The 24,108-nt window shown below is 59.6% G+C and overlaps 2 protein-coding genes across 3 annotated transcripts in view; one reads left to right on the top strand and one right to left on the bottom strand.

Moving 5' to 3' along the window:
* The window catches only part of CIROP (ciliated left-right organizer metallopeptidase), a 42,644-nt gene extending 23,032 nt beyond the window's left edge, over nucleotides 1–19,612 (top strand). Inside the window, exons 11-15 of one of the 2 annotated variants that reach the window (XM_075569109.1) lie at nucleotides 4,872–4,961; nucleotides 5,038–5,160; nucleotides 5,266–5,516; nucleotides 15,808–15,993; nucleotides 19,381–19,612. In XM_075569109.1, coding sequence (XP_075425224.1) covers nucleotides 4,872–4,961; nucleotides 5,038–5,160; nucleotides 5,266–5,516; nucleotides 15,808–15,993; nucleotides 19,381–19,582 — 852 coding nt within the window. In that variant the 3' untranslated portion in view covers nucleotides 19,583–19,612. Of the gene's footprint in view, nucleotides 1–4,850; nucleotides 4,962–5,037; nucleotides 5,161–5,265; nucleotides 5,517–15,807; nucleotides 15,994–19,380 lie in introns of both variants that reach the window. The other variant, XM_075569108.1, reaches the window with a different exon arrangement.
* A 51-nt stretch (nucleotides 19,613–19,663) lies between these two features.
* Nucleotides 19,664–24,108, bottom strand: part of C13H14orf119 (chromosome 13 C14orf119 homolog) — a 6,232-nt gene continuing 1,787 nt past the window's right edge. The window contains exon 2 of the mRNA XM_075569107.1: nucleotides 19,664–20,688. Coding sequence (XP_075425222.1) covers nucleotides 20,338–20,685 — 348 coding nt within the window. The 5' untranslated portion in view covers nucleotides 20,686–20,688 and the 3' untranslated portion in view covers nucleotides 19,664–20,337. The remainder of the gene's footprint in view (nucleotides 20,689–24,108) is intronic.

Genomic DNA, 24,108 nt, shown 5'->3' with positions numbered 1-24,108 from the left:
CAGTGTCCCCCCATCACAGTGTCCCCCTCACTGCCCTGTCACAGTGTCCCCCTCACTGCCCTGTCACAGTGCCCCCCCTCACTGCCCTGTCACAGTGTCCCCCCCTCACTGCCCTGTCACAGTGCCCCCCCTCACTGTCACAGTGTCCCCCCTCACTGTCCTGTCACAGTGTCCCCCCCTCACTGCCCTGTCACAATGTCCCCCCCTCACTGTCCTGTCACAGTGTCCCCCCCTCACTGCCCTGTCACAGTGCCCCCCTCACTGTCACAGTGTCCCCCCCTCACTGCCCTGTCACAGTGCCTCCCCCTCACTGTCCTGTCACAGTGCCTCCCCCTCACTGCCCTGTCACAGTGTCCCCCCCTCACTACCCTGTCACAGTGCCCCCCCTCACTGCCTTGTCAGTGTCCGTCCCCCAGTGCCCTGTCACAATGTCCCCCCCTCACTGCCCTGTCAGTGTCCCCCCATGCCCTGTCACAGTGTCCCCTTCACTGCCCTGTCACAATGTCCCCCCCTCGCTGCCTTGTCACAGTGTCCCCCCCCTCACTGCCCTGTCACAGTGTCCCCCTCACTGCCCTGTCAGTGTCCCCCCCCAGTGCCCTGTCACAATGTCCCCCCCTCACTGCCCTGTCACAGTGTCCCCCCATGCCCTGTCACAGTGTCCCCTTCACTGCCCTGTCACAATGTCCCCCCTCGCTGCCCTGTCACAGTGTCCCCCCCCTCACTGCCCTGTCACAGTGTCCCCCTCACTGCCCTGTCACAGTGCCCCCCTCACTGCCCTGTCACAGTGCCTCCCCCTCACTGCCCTGTCACAGTGTCCCCCCTCACTGCCCTGTCACAGTGTCCCCCTCACTGCCCTGTCACAGTGTCCCCCCCTCACTGCCCTGTCACAGTGCCCCCCCTCACTGCCCTGTCACAGTGTCCACCCCTCACTGCCCTGTCACAGTGCCCCCTCACTGTCACAGTGTCCCCCCTCACTGCCCTGTCACAGTGCCTCCCCCTCACTGTCCTGTCACAGTGTCCACCCCTCACTGCCCTGTCACAGTGTCCCCCTCACTGCCCTGTCACAGTGTCCCCCCTCACTGCCCTGTCACAGTGTCCCCCTCACTGCCCTGTCACAGTGTCCCCCCCTCACTGCCCTGCCACAGTGCCTCCCCCTCACTGTCCTGTCACAGTGTCCCCCCCTCACTGCCCTGTCACAGTGCCTCCCCCTCACTGCCCTGTCACAGTGTCCCCCCCTCACTGCCCTGTCACAGTGCCCCCCCTCACTGCCCTGTCACAGTGCCTCCCCCTCACTGCCCTGTCACAATGTCCCCCCCTCACTGCCCTGTCACAGTGCCCCCCCCCCCTCACTGCCCTGTCACAGTGTCCCCCCCATGCCCTGTCACAGTGTCCCCCCATGCCCTGTCACAGTGTCCCCCTCACTGCCCTGTCACAGTGCCTCCCCCTCACTGTCCTGTCACAGTGTCCCCCCCTCACTGCCCTGTCACAGTGTCCCCCTCACTGCCCTGTCACAGTGTCCCCCCTCACTGCCCTGTCACAGTGTCCCCCCTCACTGCCCTGTCACACTGCCCCCCTCACTGCCCTGTCACAGTGCCCCCCCTCACTGCCCTGTCACACTGCGCCCCCCCTCACTGCCCTGTCACACTGCCCCCCCTCACTGCCCTGTCACACTGCCCCCCCTCACTGCCCTGTCACACTGCCCCCCCCTCACTGCCCTGTCACACTGCCCCCCCTCACTTCCCTGTCACAGTGCCCCCCCTCACTGCCCTGTCACAGTGCCCCCCCCGCACTGCCCTGTCACAGTGCCCCCCCCTCACTGCCCTGTCACAGTGTCCCCCCTCACTGCCCTGTCACACTGCCCCCCCTCACTGCCCTGTCACAGTGTCCCCCTCACTGCCCTGTCACAGTGCCCCCCCTCACTGCCCTGTCACAGTGTCCCCCTCACTGCCCTGTCACAGTGCCCCCCCTCACTGCCCTGTCACAGTGTCCCCCTCACTGCCCTGTCACAGTGCCCCCCCTCACTGCCCTGTCACAGTGCCCCCCCTCACTGCCCTGTCACACTGCCCCCCCTCACTGCCCTGTCACAGTGTCCCCTTCACTGCCCTGTCACAGTGCCCCCCCTCACTGCCCTTTCACAGTGTCCCCCTCACTGCCCTGTCACACTGCCCCCCCTCACTGCCCTGTCACAGTGCCCCCCCTCACTGCCCTGTCACAGTGCCCCCCCCTCACTGCCCTGTCACACTGCCCCCCCTCACTGCCCTGTCACAGTGTCCCCCCCTCACTGCCCTGTCACAATGTCCCCCTCACTGCCCTGTCACAGTGCCCCCCCTCACTGCCCTGTCACAGTGCCCCCCCTCACTGCCCTGTCACAGTGCCCCCCCTCACTGCCCTGTCACAGTGCCCCCCCTCACTGCCCTGTCACAGTGCCCCCCCTCACTGCCCTGTCACATTGTCCCCCCTCACTGCCCTGTCACACTGCTCCCCCTCACTGCCCTGTCACAGTGCCCCCCCTCACTGCCCTGTCACACTGCCCCCCCTCACTGCCCTGTCACAGTGTCCCCCCCCTCACTGCCCTGTCACAGTGTCCCCCTCACTGCCCTGTCACAGTGTCCCCCTCACTGCCCTGTCACAGTGCCCCCCCTCACTGCCCTGTCACACTGCCCCCCCTCACTGCCCTGTCACAGTGCCCCCCCTCACTGCCTTGTCACAATGTCCCCCCCTCACTGCCCTGTCACAGTGCCCCCCCCTCACTGCCCTGTCACACTGCCCCCCCTCACTGCCCTGTCACACTGCCCCCCCTCACTGCCCTGTCACACTGCCCCCCCTCACTGCCCTGTCACAGTGCCCCCCCCTCACTGTCCTGTCACACTGCCCCCCCTCACTGCCCTGTCACACTGCCCCCCCTCACTGCCCTGTCACAGTGTCCCCCCTCACTGCCCTGTCACACTGCCCCCCCTCACTGCCCTGTCACAGTGTCCCCCTCACTGCCCTGTCACAGTGTCCCCCCTCACTGCCCTGTCACAGTGTCCCCCTCACTGCCCTATCACAATGTCCCCCCCTCACTGCCCTGTCACAGTGCCCCCCCCCCACTGCCCTGTCACAGTGCCCCCCCCTCACTGCCCTGTCACAGTGCCCCCCCTCACTGCCCTGTCACAGTGCCTCCCCCTCACTGCCCTGTCACAGTGCCCCCCCCTCACTGCCCTGTCACAGTGTCCCCCTCACTGCCCTATCACAATGTCCCCCCCTCACTGCCCTGTCACAGTGCCCCCCCCTCACTGCCCTGTCACAGTGCCCCCCCCTCACTGTCCTGTCACAGTGTCCCCCTCACTGCCCTGTCACAGTGCTCCCCCTCACTGCCCTGTCACACTGCCCCCCCTCACTGCCCTGTCACAGTGTCCCCCCTCACTGCCCTGTCACAGTGTCCCCCCTCACTGCCCTGTCACAGTGCCCCCCTCACTGCCCTGTCACACTGCTCCCCCCTCACTGCCCTGTCACAGTGCCCCCCCCTCACTGCCCTGTCACAGTGCCCCCCCTCACTGCCCTGTCACAGTGCCCCCCCTCACTGCCCTGTCACAGTGTCCCCCTCACTGCCCTGTCACACTGCCCCCCTCACTGCCCTGTCACAGTGTCCCCCTCACTGCCCTGTCACAGTGTCCCCCCTCACTGCCCTGTCACAGTGCCCCCCCTCACTGCCCTGTCACACTGCCCCCCCTCACTGCCCGGTCACAGTGTCCCCCTCACTGCTCTGTCACACTGCCCCCCCCTCGCTGCCCTGTCACAGTGCCTCCCCCTCACTGTCCTGTCACAGTGCCCCCCCTCACTGCCCTGTCACAGTGTCCCCCTCACTGCCGTGTCACAGTGTCCCCCCCTCACTGCCCTGTCACAGTGTCCCCCTCACTGCCCTGTCACAGTGTCCCCCCTCACTGCCCTGTCACAGTGCCCCCCTCACTGCCCTGTCACAGTGCCCCCCCTCACTGCCCTGTTACAGTGTCCCCCCCCTCACTGCCCTGTCAGTGTCCCCCTCACTGCCCTGTCACAGTGCCCCCCCCTCACTGCCCTGTCACAGTGCCCCCCCTCACTGCCCTGTCACAGTGCCCCCCCTCACTGCCCTGTCACAGTTTCCCCCTCACTGCCCTGTCACAGTGCCCCCCCCTCACTGCCCTGTCACAGTGCCCCCCCCTCACTGCCCTGTCACAGTGCCCCCCCCTCACTGCCCTGTTACAGTGCCCCCCCTCACTGCCCTGTCACAGTGCCCCCCCTCACTGCCCTGTTACAGTGTCCCCCCCTCACTGCCCTGTCAGTGTCCCCCTCACTGCCCTGTCACAGTGCCCCCCCCTCACTGCCCTGTCACAGTGCCCCCCCTCACTGCCCTGTCACAGTGCCCCCCCTCACTGCCCTGTCACAGTTTCCCCCTCACTGCCCTGTCACAGTGCCCCCCCCTCACTGCCCTGTCACAGTGCCCCCCCCTCACTGCCCTGTCACAGTGCCCCCCCCCCTCACTGCCCTGTTACAGTGCCCCCCCTCACTGCCCTGTCACAGTGGCCTCCCCCTCACTGCCCTGTCACAGTGCCCCCCCCTCACTGCCCTGTCACAGTGCCCCCCCCTCACTGCCCTGTCACAGTGTCCCCCCCTCACTGCCCTGTCACAGTGTCCCCCTCACTGCCCTGTCACAGTGTCCCCCCCTCACTTCCCTGTCACAGTGTCCCCCCCTCACTGCCCTGTCACAGTGTCCCCCTCACTGCCCTGTCACAGTGTCCCCCCCTCACTGCCCTGTCACAGTGTCCCCCTCACTGCCCTGTCACAGTGTCCCCCCCTCACTGCCCTGTCACAGTGTCCGTCCCCCCCCTCAGGGCCATGTCGCTCTGTTGCAGGGGGAGTGCTGGCTGCAGCAGAACGGGGGGGAGTCAGAAGAGATTTATCTCCCCCAGAGTCGCTGCTTCTTCTCCAACCTGACAAAGGGGGTGAGTGTTCGACACGACACAATCACAAAATGACACAGTAACAACACAGACACACTCCCTCTGGCTTGTGTTACAGGTCCCCCCGCACCCAGAGGTCAGAGGTCGCTGTTACCTGCACCGCTGCCTGGCTCCAAACAGCTTCCAGGTCAGAGTTCAGGGGTCAGAATGGACAAACTGCCCGGCCGGAGACTGGGTACAGGTGAGTCACTTGGGACTAGTTATCACGTGACCTCTGACCCTCCCGCTAACCCCCGACAAGGACTAGCTTTCCTTTGACCGTTTCCGCTGACCTTTGCCCCCACAGGTCACCGGCTTTGAGGGGTTCTTGCTATGCCCGTCCAGTCGGCTCTGTATGGGATTCCGTGACCCCCCTCCCAGCCCAGCCGCTTCCCCCCCCGAGCCTGTGAGTGAGGGCAGCTTGTCCCCCTCCGGGGCTGGCCAGGGGGTCAGGGTGCAGGTCACTGTCCCCACAGGTCTGGGGGGGAGCCCGGAGGAGAGACTGCTCCTACTGGACGAGGTGCTCGGGGTCATCGCTCAGACCGCAGGAGTACAGAGGTGAGAGAGGGAATGGATGTGGGGTTCATATTGGGATGGGTGTGGGGTATTAAAATGTAGGGGGGAGGAGGAGGATTGGGATGGGAGTGGGTGTGATATTGGCATGGTTTTGTGGGTTGTATTGGGATAGGTGGGTGAGGATTGGTGTGGTGGTATTGGGGTGGGTGGGCGTGTATTGGTGTGGTGTTATTGGGATGGGTGGTGGTGGATTGGTGTGGTGGTATTGGGATGGGTGGGTGAGGATTGGTGTGGTGGTATTGGGATGGGTGGGTGAGGATTGGTGTGGTGGTATTGGGATGGGTGGGTGAGGATTGGTGTGGTGGTATTGGGATGGGTGGTGGAGGATTGGTGTGGTGGTATTGGGATGGGTGGGCGTGGATTGGTGTGGTGGTATTGGGATGGGTGGGTGAGGATTGGTGTGGTGGTATTGGGATGGGTGGGTGAGGATTGGTGTGGTGGTATTGGGATGGGTGGGTGAGGATTGGTGTGGTGGTATTGGGATGGGTGGTGGAGGATTGGTGTGGTGGTATTGGGATGGGTGGGCGTGGATTGGTGTGGTGGTATTGGGATGGGTGGGTGAGGATTGGTGTGGTGGTATTGGGATGGGTGGGTGAGGATTGGTGTGGTGATATTGGGATGGGTGGGCGTGGATTGGTGTGGTGGTATTGGGATGGGTGGGTGAGGATTGGTGTGGTGGTATTGGGATGAGTGGGGGAGGATTGGTGTGGTGGTATTGGGATGGGTGGGTGAGGATTGGTGTGGTGGTATTGGGATGGGTGGGTGAGGATTGGTGTGGTGGTATTGGGATGGGTGGGTGAGGATTGGTGTGGTGGTATTGGGATGGGTGGTGGAGGATTGGTGTGGTGGTATTGGGATGGGTGGGTAAGGATTGGTGTGGTGGTATTGGGATGGGTGGGTGAGGATTGGTGTGGTGGTATTGGGATGGGTGGGTGAGGATTGGTGTGGTGGTTATTGGGATGGGTGGGGGAGGATTGGTGTGGTGGTATTGGGATCGGTGGGGGAGGATTGGTGTGGTGGTATTGGGATGGGTGGGCGTGGATTGGTGTGGTGGTATTGGGATGGGTGGGTGAGGATTGGTGTGGTGGTATTGGGATGGGTGGGTGAGGATTGGTGTGGTGGTATTGGGATGGGTGGGTGAGGATTGGTGTGGTGGTATTGGGATGGGTGGGTGAGGATTGGTGTGGTGGTATTGGGATGGGTGGGGGTGGATTGGTGTGGTGGTATTGGGATGGGTGGGTGAGGATTGGTGTGGTGGTATTGGGATGGGTGGTGGAGGATTGGTGTGGTGGTATTGGGATGGGTGGGCGTGGATTGGTGTGGTGGTATTGGGATGGGTGGGTGAGGATTGGTGTGGTGGTATTGGGATGGGTGGGTGAGGATTGGTGTGGTGGTATTGGGATGGGTGGGTGAGGATTGGTGTGGTGGTATTGGGATGGGTGGGTGAGGATTGGTGTGGTGGTATTGGGATGGGTGGGTGAGGATTGGTGTGGTGGTATTGGGATGGGTGGGGGTGGATTGGTGTGGTGGTATTGGGATGGGTGGGTGAGGATTGGTGTGGTGGTATTGGGATGGGTGGTGGAGGATTGGTGTGGTGGTATTGGGATGGGTGGGTGAGGATTGGTGTGGTGGTATTGGGATGGGTGGGTGAGGATTGGTGTGGTGGTATTGGGATGGGTGGGTGAGGATTGGTGTGGTGGTATTGGGATGGGTGGGCGTGGATTGGTGTGGTGGTATTGGGATGGGTGGTGGAGGATTGGTGTGGTGGTATTGGGATGGGTGGGGGAGGATTGGTGTGGTGGTATTGGGATGGGTGGGTAAGGATTGGTGTGGTGGTATTGGGATGGGTGGGTGAGGATTGGTGTGGTGGTATTGGGATGGGTGGGTGAGGATTGGTGTGGTGGTATTGGGATGGGTGGGTGAGGATTGGTGTGGTGGTATTGGGATGGGTGGGGGAGGATTGGTGTGGTGGTATTGGGATGGGTGGGTAAGGATTGGTGTGGTGGTATTGGGATGGGTGGGCGTGGATTGGTGTGGTGGTATTGGGATGGGTGGGTGAGGATTGGTGTGGTGGTATTGGGATGGGTGGGTGAGGATTGGTGTGGTGGTATTGGGATGGGTGGGTGAGGATTGGTGTGGTGGTATTGGGATGGGTGGTGGAGGATTGGTGTGGTGGTATTGGGATGGGTGGGCGTGGATTGGTGTGGTGGTATTGGGATGGGTGGGTGAGGATTGGTGTGGTGGTATTGGGATGGGTGGGGGAGGATTGGTGTGGTATTGGGATGGGTGGGGAGGATTGGTGTGGTGGTATTGGGATGGGTGGGTGAGGATTGGTGTGGTGGTATTGGGATGGGTGGGGGTGGATTGGTGTGGTGGTATTGGGATGGGTGGGTGAGGATTGGTGTGGTGGTATTGGGATGGGTGGTGGAGGATTGGTGTGGTGGTATTGGGATGGGTGGGCGTGGATTGGTGTGGTGGTATTGGGATGGGTGGGGGTGGATTGGTGTGGTGGTATTGGGATGGGTGGGTGAGGATTGGTGTGGTGGTATTGGGATGGGTGGGGGAGGATTGGTGTGGTGGTATTGGGATGGGTGGGTGAGGATTGGTGTGGTGGTATTGGGATGGGTGGGGGAGGATTGGTGTGGTATTGGGATGGGTGGGGGAGGATTTGTGTGGTGGTATTGGGATGGGTGGGTGAGGATTGGTGTGGTGGTATTGGGATGGGTGGGTGAGGATTGGTGTGGTGGTATTGGGATGGGTGGGTGAGGTTTGGTGTGGTGGTATTGGGATGGGTGGGGGAGGATTGGTGTGGTGTTATTGGGATGGGTGGGTGAGGATTGGTGTGGTGGTATTGGGATGGGTGGGGGTGGGTTGGTGTGGTGGTATTAGGATGAGTGGGGGAGGATTGGTGTGGTGGTATTGGGATGGGTGGGTGAGGATTGGTGTGGTGGTATTGGGATGGGTGGGTGAGGATTGGTGTGGTGGTATTGGGATGGGTGGGTGAGGATTGGTGTGGTGGTATTGGGATGGGTGGGCGTGGATTGGTGTGGTAGTATTGGGATGGGTGGGTGAGGATTGGTGTGGTGGTATTGGGATGGGTGGGGGTGGATTGGGATGAGTGGGGGAGGATTGGTGTGGTGGTATTGGGATGGGTGGGTAAGGATTGGTGTGGTGGTATTGGGATGGGTGGGTGAGGATTGGTGTGGTGGTATTGGGATGGGTGGGTGAGGATTGGTGTGGTGGTATTGGGATGGGTGGGGGTGGATTGGTGTGGTGGTATTGGGATGGGTGGGTGAGGATTGGTGTGGTGGTATTGGGATGGGTGGGGGTGGATTGGTGTGGTGGTATTGGGATGGGTGGGGGTGGATTGGTGTGGTGGTATTGGGATGGGTGGGGGAGGATTGGTGTGGTGGTATTGGGATGGGTGGGGGTGGATTGGTGTGGTGGTATTGGGATGGGTGGGTGAGGATTGGTGTGGTGGTATTGGGATGGGTGGGCGTGGATTGGTGTGGTGGTATTGGGTTTGGGTGGGTGAGGATTGGTGTGGTGGTATTGGGATGGGTGGGTGAGGATTGGTGTGGTGGTATTGGGATGGGTGGATGAGGATTGGTGTGGTGGTATTGGGATGGGTGGGGGAGGATTGGTGTGGTGGTATTGGGATGGGTGAGGATTGGTGTGGTGGTATTGGGATGGGTGGGCGTGGATTGGTGTGGTGGTATTGGGGTGGGTGGTGGAGGATTGGTGTGGTGGTATTGGGATAGGTGGGTGAGGATTGGTGTGGTGGTATTGGGATGGGTGGGCGTGGATTGGTGTGGTGGTATTGGGATGGGTGAGGATTGGTGTGGTGGTATTGGGATGGGTGGGCGTGTATTGGTGTGGTGGTATTGGGATGGGGGAGGATTGGTGTGGTGGTATTGGGATGGGTGGGGGTGGATTGGTGTGGTGGTATTGGGATGGGTGGGGGAGGATTGGTGTGGTGGTATTGGGATGGGTGAGGATTGGTGTGGTGGTATTGGGATGGGTGGGGGTGGATTGGTGTGGTGGTATTGGGATGGGTGGGTGAGGATTGGTGTGGTGGTATTGGGATGGGTGGGGGACGATTGGTGTGGTGGTATTGGGATGGGTGGGGGAGGATTGGTATGGTGGTATTGGGATGGGTGGGTGAGGATTGGTGTGGTGGTATTGGGGGGGGGAGGATTGGTGTGGTGGTATTGGGATGGGTGGGTGAGGATTGGTGTGGTGGTATTGGGATGGGTGGGCGTGGATTGGTGGGGTGGTATTGGGATGGGTGGGGGAGGATTGGTGTGGTGGTATTGGGGTGGGTGGTATTGGGATGGTGGTATTGGGATGGGTGGGAGTGGATTGGTGTGGTGGTATTGGGATGGGTGGGGGTGGATTGGTGTGGTGGTATTGGGATGGGTGGGGGTGTATTGGTGTGGTGGTATTGGGATGGGTGGGGGTGTATTGGTGTGGTGGTATTGGGATTGGTGGGGGTGGATTGGTGTGGTGGTATTGGGTGTGGTGGTATTGGGATGGGTAGGGGTGGATTGGGATGAGTGGGGGAGGATTGGTGTGGTATTGGGATGGGTGGGGGAGGATTGGTGTGGTGGTATTGGGATGGGTGGGTGAGGATTGGTGTGGTGGTATTGGGATGGGTGGGTGAGGATTGGTGTGGTGGTATTGGGATGGGTGGGTGAGGATTGGTGTGGTGGTATTGGTGTGGTATTGGGATGGGTGGGTGAGGATTGGTGTGGTGGTATTGGGATGGGTGGGGGTGGATTGGTGTGGTATTGGGATGAGTGGGGGAGGATTGGTGTGGTATTGGGATGGGTGGGTGAGGATTGGTGTGGTGGTATTGGGATGGGTGGGTGAGGATTGGTGTGGTGGTATTGGGATGGGTGGGTGAGGATTGGTGTGGTGGTATTGGGATGGGTGGGGGTGGATTGGTGTGGTGGTATTGGGAGTGGTGTGGTGGTATTGGGATGGGTAGGGGTGGATTGGGATGAGTGGGGGAGGATTGGTGTGGTATTGGGATGGGTGGGGGAGGATTGGTGTGGTGGTATTGGGATGGGTGGGTGAGGATTGGTGTGGTGGTATTGGGATGGGTGGGTGAGGATTGGTGTGGTGGTATTGGGATGGGTGGGTGAGGATTGGTGTGGTGGTATTGGGATGGGTGGGGGTGGATTGGTGTGGTATTGGGATGGGTGGGTGAGGATTGGTGTGGTGGTATTGGGATGGGTGGGGGTGGATTGGTGTGGTATTGGGATGAGTGGGGGAGGATTGGTGTGGTATTGGGATGGGTGGGTGAGGATTGGTGTGGTGGTATTGGGATGGGTGGGTGAGGATTGGTGTGGTGGTATTGGGATGGGTGGGTGAGGATTGGTGTGGTGGTATTGGGATGGGTGGGGGAGGATTGGTGTGGTGGTATTGGGGTGGGTGGGCGTGGATTGGTGTGGTGTTATTGGGATGGGTGGGTGAGGATTGGTGTGGTGGTATTGGGATGGGTGGGGGTGGATTGGTGTGGTATTGGGATGAGTGGGGGAGGATTGGTGTGGTATTGGGATGAGTGGGGAAGGATTGGTGTGGTATTGGGATGAGTGGGGGAGGATTGATGTGGTGGTATTGGGATGGGTGGGGGAGGATTGAGGTGTGGGAGGTGGTATTGGGATGGGGTATTAAGAAGTGTGTGAGGCGAGCAGGGTATTGGGATGGGTGGGGGTAATGTGATATAGTTTTAGGGATGGTATTGGGATAGTGTCACGGTAGACCAAGCTTTTGAACACATTTATACCTGGATCCTTTGTTCAATCAAAAGCGTGAAATAAAATAAATTCCTTTTATTCACATAAAGAACACACAGCTTGAATTACAAAATTATCACGAATAACACTTACTGAAATAAAATAGTCCTTGAACGAAAGTTCTTAAAATGCAGGTTCCAGGTATCAATTCCCAGAGCGGGGTTGATACACAAACGGTGTCCTTTGGCTGGGGCGCCACTTGCCAGCCCTATAACTCTGCCAGATGAAATAATTGCGTTCTGTCCTTGCACTGCCACTGTAGCTCAGATGAATCTTCTTTTCATGATGGAACTTTAGATGGAACTGATGAATCTCACTGGGACTAGCTCGGCAGGCATAGTTATAGAATGTACAGTCCTATCCCTAACATGCGAGCCCAATCCCCTCTGTGGGAACATTTAACCCACCAATCCCTGTTCTGCCCATGCTAGGAACTACTGGCAAAAGTGGCTTCCTGGTTTGCTAAGAGCACGTGCCAAGGTGACACCTGAGCCATTTAGCATACCAGGCCAAACCTCCTACCTGGCGATAGTAAGTCTGGGATTTTGCTACCAAGTGTGACGGGCCCCCATACTGTGTAGCAGGATCTGATGCTCAGGGATATCCTGGCCACTTTAAAACCTAGCTTCTCTGAGGCTTTTCAACTTGGGATTTATCATAGACACAGAGGCACCAACTGAGCAGGGTGCCCGTTGAAGCCCAAAGATGAAAAAGCCCTCAGCTCATGTACCCTTAACATATTTACACGTTAATACATTCCTTGCCGGGCTGGCAGGAAAAGCTTCCTGCCTGTACAGTTTAAAACATAACACAGACGCACAGAGGCGCGTGCACACACAGAGGCGCGTGCACACACACAGAGGTGCGCGCACACACACACACACACACAGAGGCGCACACACAGGCACACACACTTTCTGTATGTGTGTGGGACACCAACCAATATGTATGGGCTTAGTACATCCTTAGCTAGCTGCACTCCAAAAATTAGAGTGCTAGCTTGCTCCTTTTGTCTGAAATACAAATTGGCCTAATTCGCATACATTGCTATTACTGCAGCTATGGACTGCGCTGCAGAATGGGGACAATAAAGATGGTGGAGGGACAATATGACATTTGTGGTGTACATGGAATTAACCCCTTCTGTCCCAACACGAATTAGGGTTAATCAGCCGGGCATACTGCCTTTTATTGGCCTGATTAACCCCCAATCGTCACAGATAGGTGGTTGAGAATTACCATGTAGTGGTATTGGGATGGATGTGGGGGAGATGGTATTGGGATGGGTGAGGATTGGGGTATGGGAGGGGGTATTGGGCTGAGTGGAGGTGGTTTTGGGACAGATGGGGGTGATATTGGGATGTGTGGATGTGGTATTGTGGTGGGGATAGGGGATGGGGGAGGATTGGGGTGTGGGATGTGGTATTGGGATGCGTGTGGTATTGGGACAGATAGGGGGAATGGGGATGGGTGTGGTGGTATTTGGATGGGTGTGGTGGTATTGGGACAGAAGGGGGATGGGTGTGGGACGATATTGGGATGGGTGGGGGTGTATGTGGATCGTGTAGGAGGTAGTATTGGGGTGTGGGATGTGGGCTTGGGAGAGGTTAACGGGATGGGTGTGACTGGTGGTATAGGGATATGTGGAGGGGTATTTGGAATTGAGTGTGGGGGGGTGTTGGAATGATTGTGGAGTGGTACAGTGATGATTTTGGGGTAATATTGCAATGGTTCTGGGGGGGTATTGGGGTGTGTGTGGGGGTATTGGGATGCGTGTGTGGGGGGGTAGTGGGATGTGTGGGGGGTATTGGGATGCGTGGGGGGGTATTGGGGTGTGTGTGGGGGGGTATTGGGGTGTGTGTGTGGGGGCTATTGGGATGCGTGTGTGTGGGGGTATTGGGATGCGTGTGTGGGTAGGGGGTATTGGGATGCGTGTGTGTGTGGGGGGGGTATTGGGATGCGTGTGTGTGTGGGGGGGTATTGGGATGCGTGTGTGTGGGGGGTATTGGGATGCGTGTGTGTGTGGGGGGGTATTGGGATGCGTGTGTGTGGGGGGGTATTGGGATGTGTGTGTGTGTGTGGGGGGGTATTGGGGTGTGTGTGGGGGGGTATGGGGATGTGTGTGTGTGGGGGGGGTATTGGGATGTGTGTGTGTGGGGGGGGTATTGGGATGTGTGTGTGTGGGGGGGGGGGTATTGGGATGTGTGTGGGGGGGGGTATTGGGATGTGTGTGTGGGGGGGTATTGGGATGTGTGTGTGTGGGGGGGTATTGGGATGTGTGTGTGTGGGGGGTATTGGGATGAGTGTGTGGGGGGGTATTGGGATGTGTGTGGGGGGTATTGGGATGTGTGTGGGGGGTATTGGGATGTGTGTGTGTGTGTGGGGGGGGGGTATTGGGATGTGTGTGTGGGGGGGTATTGGGATGTGTGTGTGTGGGGGGGTATTGGGATGTGTGTGTGTGGGGGGGGTATTGGGATGTGTGTGTGGGGGGGTATTGGGATGTGTGTGTGTGGGGGGTATTGGGATGTGTGTGGGGGGGTATTGGGATGTGTGTGTGGGGGGGGGGGTATTGGGATGTGTGTGGGGGGGTATTGGGATGTGTGTGTGTGGGGGGGTATTGGGATGTGTGTGTGTGGGGGGGTATTGGGATGTGTGGGGGGTATTGGGATGTGTGTGTGGGGGGGTATTGGGATGTGTGTGTGGGGGGGTATTGGGATGTGTGTGTGTGGGGGGTATTGGGATGTGTGTGGGGGGGTATTGGGATGTGTGTGTGTGGGGGGGGGTATTGGGATGTGTGTGGGGGGGGTATTGGGATGTGTGTGTGGGGGGGTATTGGGATGTGTGTGTGGGGGGGTATTGGGATGTGTGTGTGGGGGGGTATTGGGATGTGTGTGTGTGGGGGGTATTGGGATGTGTGTGGGGGGGTATTGGGATGTGTGTGTGTGGGGGGGGGGTATTGGGATGTGTGTGGGGGGGTATTGGGATGTGTGTGTGTGGGGGGGTATTGGGATGTGTGTGTGGGGGGGTATTGGGATGTGTGGGGGGGTATTGGGATGTGTGTGTGGGGGGGTATTGGGATGTGTGTGTGTGGGGGGTATTGGGATGTGTGTGGGGGGGTATTGGGATGTGTGTGTGTGTGGGGGGGGGGTATTGGGATGTGTGTGGGGGGGGGGTATTGGATGTGTGGGGGGGTATTGGGATGTGTGTGTGGGGGGGTATTGGGATGTGTGTGTGTGGGGGGTATTGGGATGTGTGTGTGGGGGGGTATTGGGATGTGTGTGTGTGGGGGGGTATTGGGATGTGTGTGTGTGGGGGGTATTGGGATGAGTGTGTGGGGGGGTATTGGGATGTGTGTGGGGGGTATTGGGATGTGTGTGGGGGGTATTGGGATGTGTGTGTGTGTGTGGGGGGGGGGTATTGGGATGTGTGTGTGGGGGGGTATTGGGATGTGTGTGTGTGGGGGGGTATTGGGATGTGTGTGTGTGGGGGGGGTATTGGGATGTGTGTGTGGGGGGGTATTGGGATGTGTGTGTGTGGGGGGTATTGGGATGTGTGTGGGGGGGTATTGGGATGTGTGTGTGGGGGGGGGGGTATTGGGATGTGTGTGGGGGGGTATTGGGATGTGTGTGTGTGGGGGGGGTATTGGGATGTGTGTGTGTGGGGGGGGTATTGGGATGTGTGGGGGGGTATTGGGATGTGTGTGTGGGGGGGTATTGGGATGTGTGTGTGGGGGGGTATTGGGATGTGTGTGTGTGGGGGGTATTGGGATGTGTGTGGGGGGGTATTGGGATGTGTGTGTGTGGGGGGGGGTATTGGGATGTGTGTGGGGGGGGGTATTGGGATGTGTGTGTGGGGGGTATTGGGATGTGTGTGTGGGGGGGTATTGGGATGTGTGTGTGGGGGGGTATTGGGATGTGTGTGTGTGGGGGGTATTGGGATGTGTGTGGGGGGGTATTGGGATGTGTGTGTGTGGGGGGGGGGTATTGGGATGTGTGTGGGGGGGTATTGGGATGTGTGTGTGTGGGGGGGTATTGGGATGTGTGTGTGGGGGGTATTGGGATGTGTGGGGGGGTATTGGGATGTGTGTGTGGGGGGGTATTGGGATGTGTGTGTGTGGGGGGTATTGGGATGTGTGTGGGGGGGTATTGGGATGTGTGTGTGTGTGGGGGGGGGGTATTGGGATGTGTGTGGGGGGGGGGGGTATTGGGATGTGTGGGGGGTATTGGGATGTGTGTGTGGGGGGGTATTGGGATGTGTGTGTGTGGGGGGTATTGGGATGTGTGTGTGTGGGGGGTATTGGGATGTGTGGGGGGGGTATTGGGATGTGTGTGGGGGGGTATTGGGATGTGTGTGTGTGTGTGTGGGGGGGGGGGTATTGGGATGTGTGTGTGTGGGGGGTATTGGGATGTGTGTGGGGGGTATTGGGATGTGTGTGTGTGTATTGATACACACTTTATCTCTCTGCCCTCCAGGTGTTTCCTTCATGCTCTGCCACAGATGGATGTGGGTGACTCCTTCACCCTGGTATTTGGGGGGTCACCGGATTGCCCCGCACTGCCTAGTGAGACCTCCCGTCATCTGGTGCTGTTCAACCTGACCCGGCCCGGAACTCCTCCCATGATCTATAACTCTTCCAACTTCTCCACAGTCACAATCAGGTCAGCAGTCACCTCAACACCACACCCCATAACTCCTATCACCCCCAACACCGCTCCCTATAACTCCTATCACCCCAACACCACACCCCATAACTCCTATCACCCCAACACCGCTCCCTATAACTCCTATCACCCCAACACCACACCCCATAGCTCCTATCACCTCAACACCACACCCCATAACTCCTATCACCCCAACACCGCTCCCTATAACTCCTATCACCCCAACACCACACCCCATAGCTCCTATCACCTCAACACCACACCCCATAACTCCTATCACCCCAACACCGCTCCCTATAACTCCTATCACCCCAACACCACACCCCATAGCTCCTATCACCTCAACACCACACCCCATAACTCCTATCACCCCAACACCGCTCCCTATAACTCCTATCACCTCAACACCACACCCCATAACTCCTATCACCTCAACACCACACCCCATAACTCCTATCACCCCAACACCACACCCCATAACTCCTATCACCTCAACACCACACCCCATAACTCCTATCACCCCAACACCACACCCCATAACTCCTATCACCCCAACACCGCTCCCTATAACTCCTATCACCCCAACACCACACCCCATAACTCCTATCACCTCAACACCACACCCCATAACTCCTATCACCCCAACACCGCTCCCTATAACTCCTATCACCCCAACACCACACCCCATAACTCCTATCACCTCAACACCACACCCCATAACTCCTATCACCCCAACACCACACAACTCCGATCACCCCAACACCACACCCCATAACTCCTATCACCCCAACACCACACCCCATAACTCCTATCACCCCAACACCACACCCCATAACTCCTATCACCTCAACACCACACCCCATAACTCCTATCACCCCAACACCACACCCCATAACTCCTATCACCTCAACACCACACCCCATAACTCCTATCACCCCAACACCGCTCCCTATAACTCCTATCACCCCAACACCACACCCCATAACTCCTATCACCTCAACACCACACCCCATAACTCCTATCACCCCAACACCACACAACTCCGATCACCCCAACACCACACCCCATAACTCCTATCACCCCAACACCGCTCCCCATAGCTCCTATCACCTCAACACCACACCCCATAACTCCTATCACCCCAACACCGCTCCCTATAACTCCTATCACCCCAACACCACACCCCATAACTCCTATCACCTCAACACCACACCCCATAACTCCTATCACCCCAACACCACACAACTCCGATCACCCCAACACCACACCCCATAACTCCTATCACCCCAACACCACACCCCATAGCTCCTATCACCTCAACACCACACCCCATAACTCCTATCACCCCAACACCGCTCCTTATAACTCCTATCACCCCAACACCACACCCCATAACTCCTATCACCTCAACACCACACCCCATAACTCCTATCACCCCAACACCACACAACTCCGATCACCCCAACACCACACCCCATAACTCCTATCACCCCAACACCGCTCCCCATAACTCCTATCACCTCAACACCACACCCCATAACTCCTATCACCCCAACACCACACAACTCCTATCACCCCAACACCACACCCCATAACTCCTATCACCCCAACACCACACCCCATAACTCCTATCACCCCAACACCGCTCCCCATAACTCCTATCACCCCAACACCACACCCCATAACTCCTATCACCCCAACACCACACCCCATAACTCCTATCACCCCAACACCACACCCCATAACTCCTATCACCTCAACACCACACCCCATAACTCCTATCACCCCAACACCACACCCCATAACTCCTATCACCCCAACACCGCTCCCTATAACTCCTATCACCTCAACACCACACCCCATAACTCCTATCACCCCAACACCGCTCCCTATAACTCCTATCACCCCAACACCACACCCCATAACTCCTATCACCTCAACACCACACCCCATAACTCCTATCACCTCAACACCACACCCCATAACTCCTATCACCAACACCGCTCCCTATAACTCCTATCACCCCAACACCACACCCCATAACTCCTATCACCTCAACACCACACAACTCCTATCACCTCAACACCACACCCCATAACTCCTATCACCCCAACACCACACCCCATAACTCCTATCACCCCAACACCACACCCCATAACTCCTATCACCCCAACACCACACCCCATAACTCCTATCACCCCAACACCGCTCCCCATAACTCCTATCACCCCAACACCACACCCCATAACTCCTATCACCCCAACACCACACCCCATAACTCCTATCACCCCAACACCGCTCCCTATAACTCCTATCACCCCAACACCACACCCCATAACTCCTATCACCTCAACACCACACCCCATAACTCCTATCACCCCAACACCGCTCCCTATAACTCCTATCACCCCAACACCACACCCCATAACTCCTATCACCTCAACACCACACCCCATAACTCCTATCACCCCAACACCACACCCCATAACTCCTATCACCCCAACACCGCTCCCTATAACTCCTATCACCCCAACACCACACCCCATAACTCCTATCACCTCAACACCACACCCCATAACTCCTATCACCAACACCGCTCCCTATAACTCCTATCACCCCAACACCACACCCCATAACTCCTATCACCTCAACACCACACCCCATAACTCCTATCACCAACACCGCTCCCTATAACTCCTATCACCCCAACACCACACCCCATAACTCCTATCACCTCAACACCACACAACTCCTATCATCCCAACACCACACCCCATAACTCCTATCACCCCAACACCGCTCCCTATAACTCCTCCTATCACCCCATATACCCGCTCCTTATAACGCCTCCTATTACCCCATATATCTGCACTAGTGATTTACCGAGTAATTACCCGGTACCCAGCACTTTTTCAGCTACCCGGAAATTACCCGGACCCACCAGCAGCGGTCTGGGACCGGCACCGGGTAATTTCAGGGCAGCCGTCGATGAAAGGTGAAGAAAACCAGCGGGGAAGACCGTGGCAACATCTGGGAGCATCAGCAGATGTCCTGGTGGCAGCAGCCGAAGTCCGTGTTCAGCCGGCTCCTCGCCGGCTGTCCAATAGGAACATTCCTGCTCCGGTCACATGGTTCCTCGGCTCCCACCAGCATAAGCGGTGTGCTCTGTTCCGGCTGCTCCCGCCGGCTGAACAAGCACTTCGGCTGCTGCCACCGCCACCAGCACGTCTGCTGCTCCCACGATGTCGCTGCAGTCCTCCCCAGGGTACCCGCCCCGGTGAAATTGCCCATTTTCCCCGGTACCTGGCGAAATTCAGGACCCAGCCCAACCGCGCCCTAGATCTCCTCCTATTACCCCATATAACCCCTCTCTATAACCCGCAGGTTCCTGGCTGCGGAGTCCGCCACCCCCCCGCGGAGTGGCGTGACGCCCAACGCTCTTGTTGCCGGGTGCTTGTCCTGCGCTCTGCTCGTGGTCGGGCTGATTGGCGGCCTGGCTTGGCGCAGGAAGCGGGCGCGGTCGTCCCGTGTGGGGGAGATCTACGGGGGTCAGCCTGACGCCAACGGGGAGCGTGGAGGGGTGTGAGGGTCTGCAGGGGGTGGGGTTATACCTGCTGTCGGGCATTTATTTTTCCTGAATAAAACATGAAAACGTTAAAAAGTACACTTCTATTTTATTGGAGAAAGCGGAGAAATTCCCCACATGCGCTTACACACACGCTAGCACACGGGGCTGATAATTAACCCCTTCCAGAGCAATCCCACCCCCCCTCACTCAGGCCTGGGCCCCACCGGTCAGTCCCCCTCTCAGGCCTGGGCCCGCCGGTCAGTCCCCCTCTCAGGCGCACTGGTCCCTCTCAGGCCCACCGGTCCCCGTCTCAGGCCTGGGCCCGCCGGTCAGTCCCCCTCTCAGGCCCACCGGTCCCTCTCAGGCCTGGGCCCGCCGGTCAGTCCCCCTCTCAGGCCCACCGGTCCCTCTCAGGCCCACCGGTCCCCGTCTCAGGCCTGGGCCCGCCGGTCAGTCCCCCTCTCAGGCCCACCGGTCCCTCTCAGGCCTGGGCCCGCCGGTCAGTCCCCCTCTCAGGCCCACCGGTCCCTCTCAGGCCTGGGCCCGCCGGTCAGTCCCCCTCTCAGGCCCACCGGTCCCTCTCAGGCCCACCGGTCCCCGTCTCAGGCCTGGGCCCGCCGGTCAGTCCCCCTCTCAGGCCCACCGGTCCCTCTCAGGCCTGGGCCCGCCGGTCAGTCCCCCTCTCAGGCCCACCGGTCCCTCTCAGGCCCACCGGTCCCCGTCTCAGGCCTGGGCCCGCCGGTCAGTCCCCCTCTCAGGCCCACTGGTCCCTCTCAGGCCTGGCCCGCGGTCCCGGCCACTTCCCGGTAGAACGCAGCCACGAAGTCTGGCTCCTGCTCCTCCAGCCGGCGCAAAAACTCGTTCCTCTCGTCCTCGTCCCAGCCTTGGAACCACTGATCCCACAGCCGCAGCTGGCACTGGAAGAGGCTGGGAGGGGGAGCGCAGAGCTGCAGAGACCCCAGCCCCTCCAGCAGCAAGCAGAGCTTCCCGGGCACCGCCTTGCCCAGCAAGTCCTGCCGGAAGCGCTGGTGCTGGGACGCCGTCCAGCCCGAGAACCAGTGCAGCACGCAGCGCATCTCCTGGGCCGGGCCGTACGAGATGGGAGCGGGCAGCTCCGACATCGCCTGAGAGAGAGGAGGAGAATGGTGTGAGATACGGGATTTGATAGGAAGAAAGGAGAGGGATTTCATGAGGGGAGACGCTGAGACAGATTTAGGAAAGAGTAGCGTGATTCTGGCAGCAGCGTTTAGGATAGATTGTAGGGGAGACAGGTGAGAGGCAGGAAGGCCGGACAGCAGGAGGTTACAGTAATCAAGATGGGAGAGAATGAGGGCATGTGTCAGAGTTTTAGCAGTAGAGGGACATTGGAAAGGGCGTATCTTTGTAATTATTGCGGAGGAAAAAACGTCCGGTTTTAACTACATTGTGAATGTGAGGAGTCAAGTGTGACCCCCAGGCACGGTGTTTGTGATACTGCGTGTTAGATAGTACTGCCAGCAGAAAATGTAGGAGGCAGTAGGGACAGGCTTCGGAGGAAGTATGAGGAGCTCCGTCTTGGACATGTTAAGTTTGAGTCGGCGGAAGGGCCATCCAGGATGATATAGCAGAGAGACATTTGGAGACTTTGGTCTGTACAGCAGGTGTAAGGTCAGGGGTTGAAAGGTAAATGTGTGTCACACATTCCCAGCTAGCTCAAACTCCTACACCCACATCATGAATCTATATGTCAAAAAAGAGTGCTACTGAGCGTGGCAGAAGTAGCATTGGGCACCCCTGTCTTTTGTTGTATAAATGTGTGTGTCGTCAGCATAGAGGTGATATTTGAACCCAGGAGATGTGATTAGGTCACCTAGAGTGTGTGTGTGTACAGAGAAAAGAGAAGAGGTCCCAGGACAGAGCCCTGGGGTACCCCCACAGAGAGATCGATAGAGAAGGAGGACGTGTTAGCAGAAGAGACCCTGAAAGTACGATGGCACAGGTAAGAGGAGATCCAGGATAGAGCTTTGTTACAGATACCAAGAGTATGGAGAACGTGGGGAAGAGGGTGGTCCATAGGAGGAGAAGAGGGTGGTCCATAGGAGGAGAAGAGGGTGGTCCGCAGGAAGAGTAGTTAGGAAGAGGTGTAGGATGGGAGGAGTCTAAATGAATTGAATCCACCTTTGTTTTGAAAGTCAGCAAAGTTCTCTCTCTACGTCAGGCCTGCACAACATACGGCCCGCCCGGCCTCTGTGCGGCCCGCGATGAGATTTAAAAAAAACCCAATGGCGGCGATTCCCCGCGGCCACGGGGGTGATGTGACGGGGAGGTGGAGGGTGCTTGGAGGTGCGGGCAGGGGGAGGGTGCTTGGAGGTGCGGGCAGGGGGAGGGTGCTTGGAGGTGCGGGCAGGGGGAGGGTGCTGGAGGTGCGGGCAGGGGAGGGTGCTTGGAGGTGCGGGCAGGGGAGGGTGCTTGGAGGTGCGGGCAGGGGAGGGTGCTTGGAGGTGCGGGCAGGGGAGGGTGCTTGGAGGTGCGGGCAGGGGAGGGTGCTTGGAGGTGCGGGCAGGGGAGGGTGTTGGAGGTGCGGGCAGGGGGAGGGTGTTGGAGGTGCGGGCAGGGGGAGGGTGTTGGAGGTGCGGGCAGGGGGAGGGTGTTGGAGGTGCGGGCAGGGGGAGGGTGTTGGAGGTGCGGGCAGGGGGAGGGTGTTGGAGGTGCGGGCAGGGGGAGGGTGGTGGGAGGTGCGGGCAGGGGGAGAGTGGTGGGAGGTGCAGGGGGGGGGAGAGTGGTGGGAGGTGCAGGGGGGGGGAGAGTGGTGGGAGGTGCAGGGGGGGGAGAGTGGTGGGAGGTGCAGGGGGTGGGGAGAGTGGTGGGAGGTGCAGGGGGTGGGGAGAGTGGTGGGAGGTGCAGAGGGTGGGGAGAGTGGTGGGAGGTGCAGGGGGTGGGGAGAGTGGTGGGAGGTGCAGGGGGTGGGGAGAGTGGTGGGAGGTGCAGGGGGGTGGGAGGTGCAGGGGGGTGGGAGGTGCAGGGGGGTGGGAGGTGCAGGGGGGTGGGAGAGTTGTGGGAGGTGCAGGGGGGGGGAGAGTGGTGGGAGGTGCAGGGGGGGGGAGAGTGGTGGGAGGTGCAGGGGGGGGGGGAGAGTGGTGGGAGGTGCAGGGGGGGGAGAGTGGTGGGAGGTGCAGGGGGGGGGGAGAGTGGTGGGAGGTGCAGGGGGGGGAGAGTGGTGGGAGGTGCAGGGGGGGGAGAGTGGTGGGAGGTGCAGGGGGGGGGAGAGTGGTGGGAGGTGCAGGGGGGGGGAGAGTGGTGGGAGGTGCAGGGGGGGGGAGAGTGGTGGGAGGTGCAGGGGGGGGGAGAGTGGTGGGAGGTGCAGGGGGGGGGAGAGTGGTGGGAGGTGCAGGGGGGGGGAGAGTGGTGGGAGGTGCAGGGGGGGGGGAGAGTGGTGGGAGGTGCAGGGGGGGGGAGAGTGGTGGGAGGTGCAGGGGGGGGAGAGTGGTGGGAGGTGCAGGGGGGGGGAGAGTGGTGGGAGGTGCAGGGGGGGGGGAGAGTGGTGGGAGGTGCAGGGGGGGGAGAGTGGTGGGAGGTGCAGGGGGGGAGAGTGGTGGGAGGTGCAGGGGGGGGGAGAGTGGTGGGAGGTGCAGGGGGGGGGGAGAGTGGTGGGAGGTGCAGGGGGGGGAGAGTGGTGGGAGGTGCAGGGGGGGGGAGAGAGTGGTGGGAGGTGCAGGGGGGAGAGTGGTGGGAGGTGCAGGGGGGAGAGTGGTGGGAGGTGCAGGGGGGAGAGTGGTGGGAGGTGCAGGTGGGAGGTGCAGGGGGGGAGAGTGGTGGGAGGTGCAGGGGGGAGAGTGGTGGGAGGTGCAGGGGGGAGAGTGGTGGGAGGTGCAGGGGGGAGAGTGGTGCGAGGTGCAGGGGGGGAGAGTGGTGGGAGGTGCAGGGGGGGAGAGTGGTGTGAGGTGCAGGGGGGGAGAGTGGTGTGAGGTGCAGGGGGGGAGAGTGGTGTGAGGTGCAGGGGGGGAGAGTGGTGTGAGGTGCAGGGGGGGAGAGTGGTGTGAGGTGCAGGGGGGAGAGTGGTGTGAGGTGCAGGGGGGGAGAGTGGTGTGAGGTGCGGGGGGGGAGTGGTGTGAGGTGCAGGGGGGGGAAAGTGGTGTGAGGTGCAGGGGGGGGAGAGTGGTGTGAGGTGCAGGGGGGGGAGAGTGGTGTGAGGTGCAGGGGGGGGAAAGTGGTGTGAGGTGCAGGGGGGGGGGGAGAGTGGTGTGAGGTGCAGGGGGGGGGGAGAGTGGTGTGAGGTGCAGGGGGGGGAGAGTGGTGTGAGGTGCAGGGGGGGGGAGAGTGGTGTGAGGTGCAGGGGGGGGGAGAGTGGTGTGAGGTGCAGGGGGGGGGAAAGTGGTGTGAGGTGCAGGGGGGGGGAGAGTGGTGTGAGGTGCAGGGGGGGGGAGAGTGGTGTGAGGTGCAGGGGGGGGGAGAGTGGTGTGAGGTGCAGGGGGGGGGGGAGAGTGGTGTGAGGTGCAGGGGGGGGGGAGAGTGGTGTGAGGTGCAGGGGGGGGGGAGAGTGGTGTGAGGTGCAGGGGGGGGGAGAG

The sequence above is a fragment of the Ascaphus truei genome, chromosome 13 (assembly GCF_040206685.1).
Source record: "Ascaphus truei isolate aAscTru1 chromosome 13, aAscTru1.hap1, whole genome shotgun sequence".
In the NCBI taxonomy this organism is placed as follows: Eukaryota; Metazoa; Chordata; class Amphibia; order Anura; family Ascaphidae; genus Ascaphus; species Ascaphus truei.
This window is presented reverse-complemented; position numbering and strand designations above follow the sequence as displayed.